The sequence below is a fragment of the Rhinopithecus roxellana genome, chromosome 17, assembly GCF_007565055.1.
Source record: "Rhinopithecus roxellana isolate Shanxi Qingling chromosome 17, ASM756505v1, whole genome shotgun sequence".
Classification (NCBI taxonomy): domain Eukaryota; kingdom Metazoa; phylum Chordata; class Mammalia; order Primates; family Cercopithecidae; genus Rhinopithecus; species Rhinopithecus roxellana.
Window position 1 is genome coordinate 104684610 of NC_044565.1, and position 12150 is coordinate 104696759.

At 52.6% G+C, this 12150-nt stretch overlaps 2 protein-coding genes across 8 annotated transcripts in view; both read left to right on the top strand.

Moving 5' to 3' along the window:
- The window catches only part of THADA (THADA armadillo repeat containing), a 349614-nt gene extending 348148 nt beyond the window's left edge, over window positions 1-1466 (top strand). For all 7 annotated transcript variants that reach the window (XM_030921220.1, XM_030921218.1, XM_030921223.1 and 4 more), the window contains one exon: window positions 976-1466. In XM_030921220.1, the coding sequence (XP_030777080.1) occupies window positions 976-1371 (396 nt within the window). In that variant the 3' untranslated portion in view covers window positions 1372-1466. The remainder of the gene's footprint in view (window positions 1-975) is intronic.
- A 4218-nt stretch (window positions 1467-5684) lies between these two features.
- ZFP36L2 (ZFP36 ring finger protein like 2) lies at window positions 5685-9916 on the top strand. Its single transcript, XM_010382586.2, has 2 exons — window positions 5685-6074; window positions 6587-9916. Exons 1-2 carry the CDS (start codon window positions 6024-6026, stop codon window positions 8027-8029), a joined length of 1494 nt encoding a protein of 497 aa, XP_010380888.1. The 5' UTR covers window positions 5685-6023; the 3' UTR covers window positions 8030-9916.
- Window positions 9917-12150: the final 2234 nt, after the last annotated feature.

The following is a 12150-nucleotide window of genomic DNA, read 5'->3' on the forward strand; positions in this document are numbered from 1 at the left end:
GCAGCACCTACAGCCTCAGCTGGGCTTGTTCATGCTTACACACACAGCAGTAACCACTAGGAAAGCCACCCACTGGGTGCTGCCGAGGGCACAGGGACACTCTCAGGCTGACTTCTGGGGTGCTGATGGTCAGCCTCCAGATTAGCCAGGGGAGAGAACTCGCAAAGAAGCCCCTGGATGTGGAGAGTTTAATTATGGAGACTGCTTGTTAGTCAGTATTGGAGTTAGCCTGGAGCTTCCCAAAGTTAGGTCTGAGGGTGAAGCATTTTCAGAGAATTAGGATTTTTGCTGGGAATTTCCTGCTTGAAGAAAACTATTACTAGCCCCCTCCAGGGTGGGTGCAGTCACAGACAGGGAAACTGAGGACGAAGACAAGCAGCAAAAGCCTCCTGAGAACTGAAATTGATCGCCACCAGTATCTGACTCAGCTGACCTTCTTGGCATCCCCAGCAGGCCAGGGGTTCAAAAAGCATTGTCCCTGTTTATGAGAAATTTGGAGACATGGTAAGTGTCTGATAAAATAACCTTGAGAATCATGGTGTTATAGAAACAGGACGCAGCCTAGTGTCCTCTGTTTGGAGATTCCTTCTCTGGCCTGCTGCAGAGATGACCTTTCCTCCCTCGTCTCCAATTTCCAGCTGCACCTTAAGCTCCCTTGTTGAAGTCCCCTTTTCAGCATCCATCCCCTAGAGTATCTTGACTTTGCACCACAAACACATCTTTATCAAGGTCATGTTAAGTCTGGGGAAAAAATTCCTCTCTGCTGGAGAAATACAGTGAGTAAAAATAGAAGGTGACCTTCAAGGCTGCAAGTGGTGTGTGTACATAGGTGTTGACAGGCGAGAGTGCGCCCTCTGTCCAGTGGGGGAGGGGACATGACACCCTTCTTGTACCTGGCAGGGTACTGCTCGATCTGGACTGGGGCTTGTCACCATTCCCTGTAAGACTGACTTTTGGCTTTTTCATCTGATTTAGGTGGAAGAAGACTACCTGTTTGAAAAAGCAGAAGTCAACTTTTGGGCCGAGACCCTGATCTTTGTGAAGTACCTCTGCAAGCACCTCTTCTGTCTCCTCTCCAAGTCTGGCTGGCGTCTTCCAAGCCCTGAGATGCTCTGTCACCTTCAAAGGATGGTGTCAGAGCAGTGCCGCCTCCTGTCTCAGCTCTTCAGAGAGCTTCCACCAGCTGCAGAATTTGTGAAGACAGTGGAGTTCACAAGACTACGCATTCAGGAGGAAAGGACTTTGGCTTACTTGAAGCTGCTGGCCTTTTTGGAAGGAAAGGAAGGGGAAGACACCCTAGTTCTCAGTGTTTGGGACTCTTCTGCAGAAGCGAGGCAATTAACTCTTCCAAGAACAGAAGCAGCATGTTGAAGAAAATTTGGGGGATTGGAATGGGGCTATGTGTGGATTTTTCCTCACAAATCTGCAGGAAACATGTTGAACATAAATTCAAAAATGTTATCCCATTCATGCCTCCCCTAGTTTTGTGAGTCTAGTCGTCTGTCACTTCTCACAGAGAAACTTTTCTTCAGTTCACTCATTCAGGGCAGCCTACTTTATTGCTGCTACTGTAGGAAGTGAGGCGACTCCGCTGCAGATTTACTCTGTTCCCAGGTGCAGGCCACCTGCAGGCCTGAATGAGCCTTTTTCATCCCCCAGGGCCTCTAATGCCCTGCCATAGCCTCCCTACATTCTCTGTGAAGGGACTACACAGAGTTGGATTTTAGCACACACACATGATCCCTCCCCCCTCCCCTTTTCTGGCTTTATGTAGGGGCTGGATGAGTTGGCAAACAGCCCATTTGGTCAGATTTATAAATTTTGTTCCATTTTAGCAAAGCAGAAATACGTTCCAAATGTTGGATCCTAGGAGAATTCAGGATCAACCTTGCACAAATAATTTATTTTTATTGTCTGCATGTGTAAGTCCTGCAGTGACCTACACATTCCATCTTAATTATTCAAAGAGCCATTGAGCACTCCCCCTACCCCCAAAAAAGTATGCTAATGCTAGGAAACCTGATTTTGCCACCCAGTGAAAGTATATCCATGCTCTTAGCTGTGAGGAGGAACCTGGCGAAAGGAGAGGCAGAGAAAATGACTTATTCTATGCCTACATTGTTTACCTATCACTTGCTTGGTGGCAGTAACAAGATTCTCACTTAAGATGCCATTAAACACATTTATCAGCCGGGCGCAGTGGCTCACGCTTGTAATCCCAGTGCTTTGTGAGGCTAAGGCAGGCAGATCATGAGGTCAGGAGTTCAAGACCAGCCTGACCAACATAGTGAAACCCCATCTCTACCAAAAATACAAAAATTAGCCAGGAGTGGTGGTGCGCACCTGTAATCCTAGCCACTCAGAAGGCTGAGGCAGGAGAAACGCTTGAACCCAGGAGGTGGAGGTTGCAGTGAACTGAGATCACGTCACTGCACTCCAGCCTGTGCAACAGAGCGAGACGCCGTCACACACACACACACACATACTGCAGTTCAGCCTGGGCGACAGAGTGAGACTCCGTCACACACACACACTCCAGCCTGGGCGACAGAGCGAGACTCTGACACACACACACCCTTTGCAGTGATTTTAATCTAGAAACCTTAATGATTTTCTGCCTTTTCAAGCCCAGCCCAGCCCTCTTCCTCACATACCCAGCAGGTGGCGCTCTTGCATACGTTTTGCTGCTGGTCCAGTTTTTCATTGGCTCACCATTTTTATTTATAATTTCAGAGTGTTACCCACTAACAGTTATCTTGAGAATCATAGCTTTGGATGGGTCGTAGTCTCATCCGCATCCATTTTTCATCCTACTGATCTGAAAAAACCATTTCAATCATAGTATATGAAGTTGCTCCAGATTTTAGGGTCTGTTAAAAAAAAAAAAACCTAAATACCCAGGTGAATGATCACTTAATTTCATTGATGTTTCAGAGTCTGAAGGGGCGGGTGAGAGGAGAGTGAGTTTACAATCATTTTCTACTGCAGAAAAGCTCATATTTCAAATGTAATTCATCTCTCTTTGAGATACATTTAACACTAAAAATGATGCAGCTGTAAGCCAGGCATGGTGGTGCACACTTGTATCCCAGCTACTCAGGAGGCTGAGGTGGGAGGATCGCCCAGGAGTTCATGCCTGTGAAAGGCCACTGCACTCCAGCCTGAGTAACACAGCAAGACCCCATCACTAAAAGAAAATTTAAGAACAAAAAAGCAGCCATACTGGAAGTATAGGAAAGGGGCTTTGTAAGAGGCAGGAAAGAAGTTAACTCAGTGTCCAAAGTTTTGTCCTAAAGAGAACAGGAAATTCCCTGGGTGGTTTTGCAACCACTCGGCCCCAAATGTGGTTTCTGTGATCCTGAATTAATTACCTAGTTAGGCAGCTGTGTAGCCCACACCTGAGGGAAAGTTGCCAACCTAACACTTTTTGTTCTAAGACCTAGCTGGTGAGACGTGAGGGACTTGGTAACATAAATGTGGTGATAACCACAGAAAAATAATTATGAAACTGGCCCAACAAAGCCCAGCTCAATGGAAATGGCCAGCACTTCTTTTTTCCTCCATTTAAAATGGAATAAAAGCAGCTACATGATACATTTTATACTAGCAGGTACTCTGTACACAGCATATCCCATAATATGTCCACATGTTATCTCCAGAATCCTAATCTGCAAAGTGGGTGTTCTCACAGCTGTTGACTGGGACTCACCCCAGATCTGTTGATTCAAACAGATGTTTCCATTGGTTCTGTATCTGAAATCTTGTTACTAACCTAATAGAAGTGCCTAGGGAAGTGGCTGTTTCACACTGTTTGATGAGATGTTTGGGGTCATCTCACCAAAGAACAAACCAGACTACAGTTGCCCAGGTATATCAAGGGGTCAGTGTAGGGTAGGTGCTAAAAGTGAAACTGGTCCCTCTGAGGTCACCTACTCTTGGCTCTGAGTCCTAGGGTCCAGGACTTGGGTACCCCCACAGCTCTGCACTCATGAGTCTATGGCTCTCTGTCCATCTGGCCATAGTTCAGAAGCCTGGCTTTCTCCACCCTTATGCTTTGTCAATTTGGTTTAATACATAAAGATGGTTTAGTTATTGTCTTTTAAACACCTTCACAGATATCATTTGCACCTTGACAAAGGTGAGAGATGAATAAAGCAGGAATATTATCTTCGTTTTACAAGGAAACCCAAGTACCAAAGAGATGATGTGATTTGCCTAAGACCACATGATTTCTATGGGGCAGGGCCCGAACTCCAGCCCAGCATTCCTGATCCTTACCCTGGACTCTGGCTCCCTGGGCTGTGAGGGGAGTACAGTAGTGGGAAATGCAGGCTACACTCCAGGGACTCGAATCCCTGAGCGGCAGGCCTAGTTCTTTCCCCAGCAGGTCCTGGACCTTCCAGCTTCAGGTCCAAGCTTTTTGGCAACCTGTATGAGCGCGGAGGGAGAAGTGCCCTAGACCAGACTCCAGATCGTTCCTAGTGTTTAGCCTCACTGGGCGCTAGGTGGGGGTGTCTGCTCCGTACCCGGACGAAGGCGGGGCGCCCGCTGGCAAAGCGCATTTTCCAGCGCAAGCTGTTGGGGTGTGGGGCTGGCGGGAGAGGGAAAACAGAGGGGGGCGCGCCCACCATCAGCGTCTGTGCAGCCCCACCTGGGCCGCGGGTTGGTCTCAGCCGGATCCTGCAGCCCTCGTGGAGCTAAGGCTGGGCGAGGCGCCCCCACGGCCGGGGAGGGAAGAGGCTGGGAGGACGCAACAGGCCCAGGCTGTGCCGGGCGGGGAGCCTCGACGGGCAGCTGCGCCCCCAGCCCGAGGGCTGGGGGAGGCCGGGCCGACCAGCAGACGGAAAGGATGGCGCTAAGTCGCCTTCAAGCCCGCACGGCTCTCCCGGCCTTTCCTCCTGTCCTCGGAGTCAGCTCCCCCGCCCGGGACGTCCCGCGCCACTCCGCGCCTTTGGCCCTGGCTCAAGGTCTTGTGATGTGATTAGCAAAGCCAGCGCCTTGTCCTCAGACACTCAGCCCTGCCCGGCAGGCCCCGACGCTCAAGCCCTGTTTACTGAGCCTGGGCGGGGAGGGGGCGGAGAAATGAGCCCGGGCTCCACCGGCAAGACTGCCGCGGCGGCCGCCCGCGTGGCCACCCCCACCCCCACCCCCACCGCGACTCCACGTGCAGTCGGGCTGGAGCCGCCACCGACAGGACGCAGGCCCCGAGCCCCCGCCTCCTGGCCGAAGCACCCTTTGCAAACCCGCCGGGCCGCGCGGATGGTTGCGATATTCTGGCATTTTGCAATTCCCGCGCCCAGCACAAAACCAAAGGTGGGAGCTAAAAGCTCCACAGGTCCGCCTCGGAGAACAGGGCAGGGAAAGACACGTCCAGGGCTGCAGAATCTCGGCCACGCTAAATGTACCGGGGCTCTCCGACCGCGCAGCCCCAGAGAAGGAAAGCCGTGCCTTCCCGCCGTCACCCGGGGCCGAACCCACTGGGGCCGAACGCTACACGCCGCACCGGCCGCCGGGGTCGCTGGCCCCGCCCCGAGGCCTCCCGCCCCCTTCCCCGGAGGAAAAAAATTGGCGGCGGCCAATGGGAGGCCGAGAAGGCGCCTGACGTTCGCGAGCTGGCGGGCGGCGTTGCCTGGAGACTCCGGCGGGGGCCCAGTTCTGACCCCTCCCCCGGCGCGCCCGCCCCGCCGCAGCCGCACTCCCAGCTCTATATAGGGCGCGCGCTCGCGGGCTGCAGAGTTCCAGCAGTCCGCGAGCTGCCGTCGGCTCCGCGGGGGGGCGGGCCGGGCACCCCGGGGCGCGGAGGAGCGCTCCTCGCTTCTCTCCTTCCCCCCTGCCGCATTCCGCCGGACCCTCCCGCCGGCCCGCGCCGCTGCCCTCGCCCTCTCCTCTCGCCCCCCGGCAAACTTTCGGCCCCTCCCCGCCCCTCGCCCGTTATTCGTCGTGGCTCAAGCCCGGCCACGCCACCCCAAGGGCTCCTCCCGACCTCCCGGCCTGCCGCTCCGGCCACTGCGGGATCCAGAAACATGTCGACCACACTTTTGTCCGCGTTCTACGATGTCGACTTCTTGTGCAAGGTACGCCGGGGAGCGGGCTGGGCCGGCAGCAGCCGTTCCAGTTCTTGGACTTTGCCTCTGTCCCCTGGTCCTGGGGGACGCCCCTCCCGCCCTGCCTTTCGGGTCGGGAAAGTCCCGGGGTTTGCAAAAATGTGTGCGAGCGCCCTGGAGGAGGAGGGGGCGGCAGGGAGGGCGCTGGTGTCGCGGCTGAGTTTCTCCACTGCCGACCGCGGCCACGCTGCCCGGGGCTTCCCGGACGGGATTCGCGCCGCCCACCTCGGCGGCCGGGGCGAAGGATCACGTGTCGAAACTCAGCGCGGCCCGCGGTGGGTGTCCTCCCTTCTCCCGCTCCCTCCAGCAAGATCTTGCTGCTTTTGCGTGTGTATGGGTGGAGGGTGGAGGCCGAGTCGGGATCCGCCAAGAGTGGGGGAAAAAGAGGAAAAGAATCAGGTTGGGAGTTCTTATGTGGCTCGCCCCGAGTCTGTCTTCCCCTTCCGTTTTTCATCCCTTCCCCGCTCCCCTTCCTTTGGCAGACAGAGAAATCCCTGGCCAACCTCAACTTGAACAACATGCTGGACAAGAAGGCGGTGGGGACGCCCGTGGCCGCCGCCCCCAGCTCCGGCTTCGCGCCAGGCTTCCTCCGACGGCACTCGGCCAGCAACCTGCACGCACTCGCCCACCCCGCGCCCAGCCCCGGCAGCTGCTCGCCCAAGTTCCCGGGCGCCGCTAACGGCAGCAGCTGCGGCAGCGCGGCGGCCGGCGGCCAGACCTCCTACGGCACCCTTAAGGAGCCGTCGGGGGGCGGCGGCACAGCCCTGCTCAACAAGGAGAACAAATTCCGGGACCGATCGTTCAGCGAGAACGGCGACCGCAGCCAGCACCTCCTGCACCTGCAGCAGCAGCAGAAGGGGGGCGGCGGCTCCCAGATCAACTCCACGCGCTACAAGACCGAGCTGTGCCGGCCCTTCGAGGAGAGCGGCACGTGCAAGTACGGCGAGAAGTGCCAGTTCGCGCATGGCTTCCACGAGCTGCGCAGCCTGACTCGCCACCCGAAGTACAAGACCGAGTTGTGCCGCACCTTCCACACCATCGGCTTCTGCCCCTACGGGCCGCGCTGCCACTTCATCCACAACGCGGACGAGCGGCGGCCCGCGCCGTCGGGGGGCGCCTCCGGGGACCTGCGTGCCTTTGGCACGCGCGACGCGCTGCACCTGGGCTTCCCGCGGGAGCCGCGGCCCAAGCTGCACCACAGTCTCAGCTTCTCGGGCTTCCCGTCGGGCCACCATCAGCCCCCGGGCGGCCTCGAGTCGCCGCTGCTGCTCGACAGCCCCACGTCGCGCACGCCGCCGCCGCCCTCCTGTTCCTCGGCCTCGTCCTGCTCCTCCTCCGCCTCCTCCTGTTCCTCGGCCTCCGCGGCCTCCACGCCTTCGGCCCCGGCATGCTGCGCCTCCGCGGCGGCCGCGGCTGCGGCCGCTCTGCTCTACGGCAGTGGGGGCGCCGAGGACCTGCTGGCACCTGGGGCCCCGTGCGCGGCCTGCTCGTCGGCCTCGTGCGCCAACAACGCTTTCGCCTTCGGCCCGGAGCTCAGCAGCCTCATCACGCCGCTCGCCATCCAGACCCACAACTTTGCCGCCGTGGCTGCCGCCGCCTACTACCGCAGTCAGCAGCAGCAGCAGCAGCAGCAGCAGCAGCAGGGCCTGGCGCCCCCCGCGCAGCCCCCGGCACCGCCCAGCGCACCCCTCCCCGCCGGGGCCGCCGCGCCTCCCTCGCCGCCCTTCAGCTTCCAGCTGCCGCGCCGCCTGTCCGACTCGCCCGTGTTCGACGCGCCCCCCAGCCCCCCGGACTCGCTGTCGGACCGCGACAGCTACCTGAGCGGCTCCTTGAGTTCTGGAAGCCTCAGCGGCTCCGAGTCCCCCAGCCTGGACCCCGGCCGCCGCCTGCCAATCTTCAGCCGCCTCTCCATCTCCGACGACTGAGGCAAGAGGGCGCCAGTGAGGAGGAAGGGAAGGCGGTTCAGAGATGTTGGAGGACACCCCTCGCCATCTCGCCCCTGCTGGGGGCCCGGGAGTAGGGGGGTGACATGGGTCCCTGGCAGACTGCAAGCCCGACCGAGCACTTGGACTCGAACTCTGCCGGGAGGGGCCCCCACCTCTCCTTTTTCGGTTTCCTCTTGGTTTTTTGTTTTTTATTACGAAGTTTCATTCTTTTTGAGCAAAAAAGTCAAGGAACTTTTTCTATTGAACAAAATATTCACAACAGGGCAGTTGTGATACGAATAGAACAAAAAAAAACACTTAAACTTTTTTAGGACTCCAATGAGTTTGGGACTTCAGGAAAAATCAACCCAGCACCAGCAGCTATCAACCACCATTCCATCTCTTCACTTGAACAGCATTAGTTAAGTCCAGATGTGGGAACCCTTAAGAAGTTCCTAATTGTTTGTCTCAGACCGGTGTTATACCAGCCAGCCACCACCTTGCTAAACCTATAAGCTTTTATCCAATATTCTGCCAAGAATATGCCTTGATAGCCCTCAGCCCATAGGTGTTTTTTGTTTTTTTAACAATTATGTATGTCTGGGGGTGAAAAACAAACCCTTGCATTCCAAAGGTCCATACTGGTTACTGGTTTCTTCACCACCACTTAGTGGATGTTTAGTTTAGAACCATTTTGTCTGCTCCCTCTGGAAGCCTTGGGCAGAGCTTACTTTGTAATTGTTGGAGAATAACTGCTGAATTTTTAGCTGTTTTGAGTTGATTCGCACCACTGCACCACAACTCAATATGAAAAAACTATTTAACTTATTTATTATCTTGTGAAAAGTATACAATGAAAATTTTGTTCATACTGTATTTATCAAGTATGATGAAAAGCAATAGATATATATTCTTTTATTATGTTAAATTATGATTGCCATTATTAATCGGCAAAATGTGGAGTGTATGTTCTTTTCACAGTAATATATGCCTTTTGTAACTTCACTTGGTTATTTTATTGTAAATGAGTACAAAATTCTTAATTTAAGAGATTGTATGTAATATTTATTTCATTAATTTCTTTCCTTGTTTACGTAAATTTTGAAAGATTGCATGATTTCTTGACAGAAATCTATCTTGATGCTGTGGAAGTAGTTTGAGGAACATCCTATGAGTTTTCTTAGAATGTATAAAGGTTGTAGCCCATCCAACTTTAAAGAAAAAAATGACCACATACTTTGCAATCAGGTTGAAATGTGGCATGCTTTTCTAATTCCAACTTTATAAACCAGCAAAAAAAGTGTTTGCTTATTCCACCAGTTCTGCTGTGACATACTGGAGTATCTTAAGACATGTAGCAATAACGGGGAGTGGGGGGGAGTCTCACAGTGCCTTTGGAAGGGCCCGAACTTGCCTTAAATCTTCCTCAACCAAATAAGTATTTTATTAGTGCTTGAGAGAATCTGAATGTAGGATGGGTTCAACTGCACAAAAGGAAAAGATTTTTACCACTTTTTTTATATAAAGTGAAGCGACCGCCTCTTAGTGCTGAAATATGTAGTACACGAATATGCCTTGTTTAATTACAGAAAATTCCAAAACTTGTACTATTTTTTTTTTTCCGTGTAGAAAGGCAGGAATGTTTCCTAAGCTTTCCTGGACAGCAGATGAATGAGCGGTAGCTTTAGTTTGTACGTAGGTACAGTTGGAGCACTATATGTACTCTGGACTACTTTGACAGAAGTAGGTTTTTGAATGTAACAAGATAAGTCAACTTGAGTTGTAATATATTTTGGGGAATCAGTTCACTACAAATTGTGACTGTAAACATTGTACTGTAAATGTTTTGTAGTTTTCCCCCAATAAAATTTTTGGGAAAAAAAGGTATTACCATGTAAGAGCTTTCTTTTTAAACAGGAATGTCTAGCTTTCTAGCTTCCCAGCTAACCATGTCTGCCATTCCCCAGGTCTTGGCATGGTCAGGAAGGACTTGGAGCTGGCAGAGCCAAGAGTTCAGAAGAGCCTGCGTCCTCTCGGCCCGTATATATTTTATAAGCAAGTTCTTCTAACTGAAAGAAAGTAATTATTTGGACTGTCAAGGGCATTAGCTGTTCCCTTTGGTAATAAGATGCATCCCAGAGTTGGCTGGCTGGCTGGCTGGCTGGCTGGTGGCAGGGCCTGGCCAGGAGGCCTGAAGGGGTGTGGCCTGCCTGTGAGTCACCGGGTGGATCATGTGGCTGCGGTAGCAGCTGAGGGTCTGATTTTTTGCTGGGAAACAGAACTGCTTGGGTGGGGAAGGGGAGGAGGATCTTTCTGCAGCCGGTGGCCTGCCAGGCCTGAGTGCTGAGCTGGAGGTGGAGAGTGAGGCCAGGCTTTTTCTGGGTCGGAGAACTGGAGTTGTGCCTGGATTTTGGAAAGCCTGGTATGTCCTTGTTCAGGGTGGAGGGGAAGATAAAACAAGTTAAACTTATATCTGAGTGATGTTTGCTTATGTGAACAACTTCCTCTGGGAATGAACACATTCAAGTTATTTATGCAAAAAGATTTCATGTCTGTGCTTTAGAGAACTGTAAGTGACCAGAAAGCAAATTCAACCCAGGTCTCTAGAAAAAGGAAGGGGAAAAAAAGACTGATTTGCCTGCTGATTTCGCAAACAGTTGAACAAAATCTTACTGTAGTGACTGGCAGTTTCTAACTTTAAAACAATCATTTTAAGAACTTAAATCGGGTTCATAAGTCAATTCATGTTTTTTCTCCTCCACCGCTGCCCCCATACACACAGTTCAGACACTTTTTCCAAAGTAGGTAAGAGATTTAGCAATAGTTTGCTTTCTCATATACAACAGCTGGGCTCCATCAACAATCCTCGCATCCCCGTTCCCTGCGGGGCCCTGCCTTAGTCAGGGTCTCTGGTGACTCACAGCTGAGCATGGAGGGGAGGGGGCGGTCTGATGGATACGCCAGGCCTTGGGCAGCTGTTTCACGTTAACGATGATTGCACTGGTGTTAACTGGAGCGTTTTGGTGCTTGTTGCGTGCTGCCAAAGGGGATGGGACACAGTTTCAAGGTTCTCCCAGATGCCAGCCCCTGACTGAAGGCCTCAGCAGCGGGGGAGGGGAAGCCCGAGGCCAAGGAGGACTTAGGAGGGGCGAAGACTCTGCAGGCTCCCCAGCCCCTGCACCATAAAGAATGTGCAGTGGGGAGGAAAAGTCTAAAATGTGGTGCTATTTAGGTTAAGCTGCATTTCAAAGGCCTTGTTTCCACTTCATTCTTAAACTTATTTTTCTAAACAAGTACTTTTGATCAGCTGGAATGTTGGGGTAAGCCACATTCATTTTTAAAAACTGGTTTGTTTCAAAAGCCCAACTGTTAGGATCTGAAGTTTTGTATCGCAGACCCAGTGGAGCGTGGAAAGCTAGGGGGGATCATTCAGAAATTTCCTCTTGCCGCAGATCAATGGAGGGTACTTAGGTCACTGTTTTCCTGCAGGGCCTGGAAATTAACAGAAAAAAAAACCTCTACCGTTGCTTGATCACCCTTAAAAAGTTTTCTTGTAAATTAAGGAAACAGAAGACTGCAAGTAATGACAAACCAAAATTCCCATCCCGGACTGGTGACTCTGAGTTACACTTAGAAACTGTGGGAGAAAATTTCTCCGTAGTCAGTTGTGAAAATGAGCCCAGAATGTGATGGTGTTTAGAATGTCTTCATCGTGGCGTTTCCACTGGATGTCTGAAGACTAAGGTATTTTTTAAGCAGCTCAATTAGTGTGTGCCACCTTCTAATTCTATTTCAGAGAAAGGATGTGTGCACGTACACATTTTCCACCCCTCATGCTGTCTGAATCTACTGCTGGGTGTGTAAAAAGAAAAGGAAAAAAATACACACACACACACACACTATTCAGAAAGCCAAAGCTCTGCACCAGCCCCAGGGAATAGATGGAGGATTGTGAGCCCTGCAGTGGCTCAGGACCCCAGATGACAGAGCCAGGCCTGGTGGGCCTGACGCAGGAAAAACAAGGAGGCCTAGCTCTTGGCCGCCAGCCTGGCCCGGCACTAGAATGCTCGGTGCTAAAACTCGCCTGGGGGGGGTCTCAGAAAAACCCCACGGTGGCCACG

What these genes read in the sequence shown, in the direction of transcription:
- ZFP36L2 (XM_010382586.2), top strand. Translation starts at nt 6,024, where the DNA reads ATGTCGACCACACTTTTGTCCGCGTTCTACGATGTCGACTTCTTGTGC. An exon ending in ATGTCGACTTCTTGTGCAAG is followed by an intron (nt 6,075 to 6,586) that starts GTACGCCGGGGA and finishes TTCCTTTGGCAG; the next exon opens with ACAGAGAAATCCCTGGCCAA.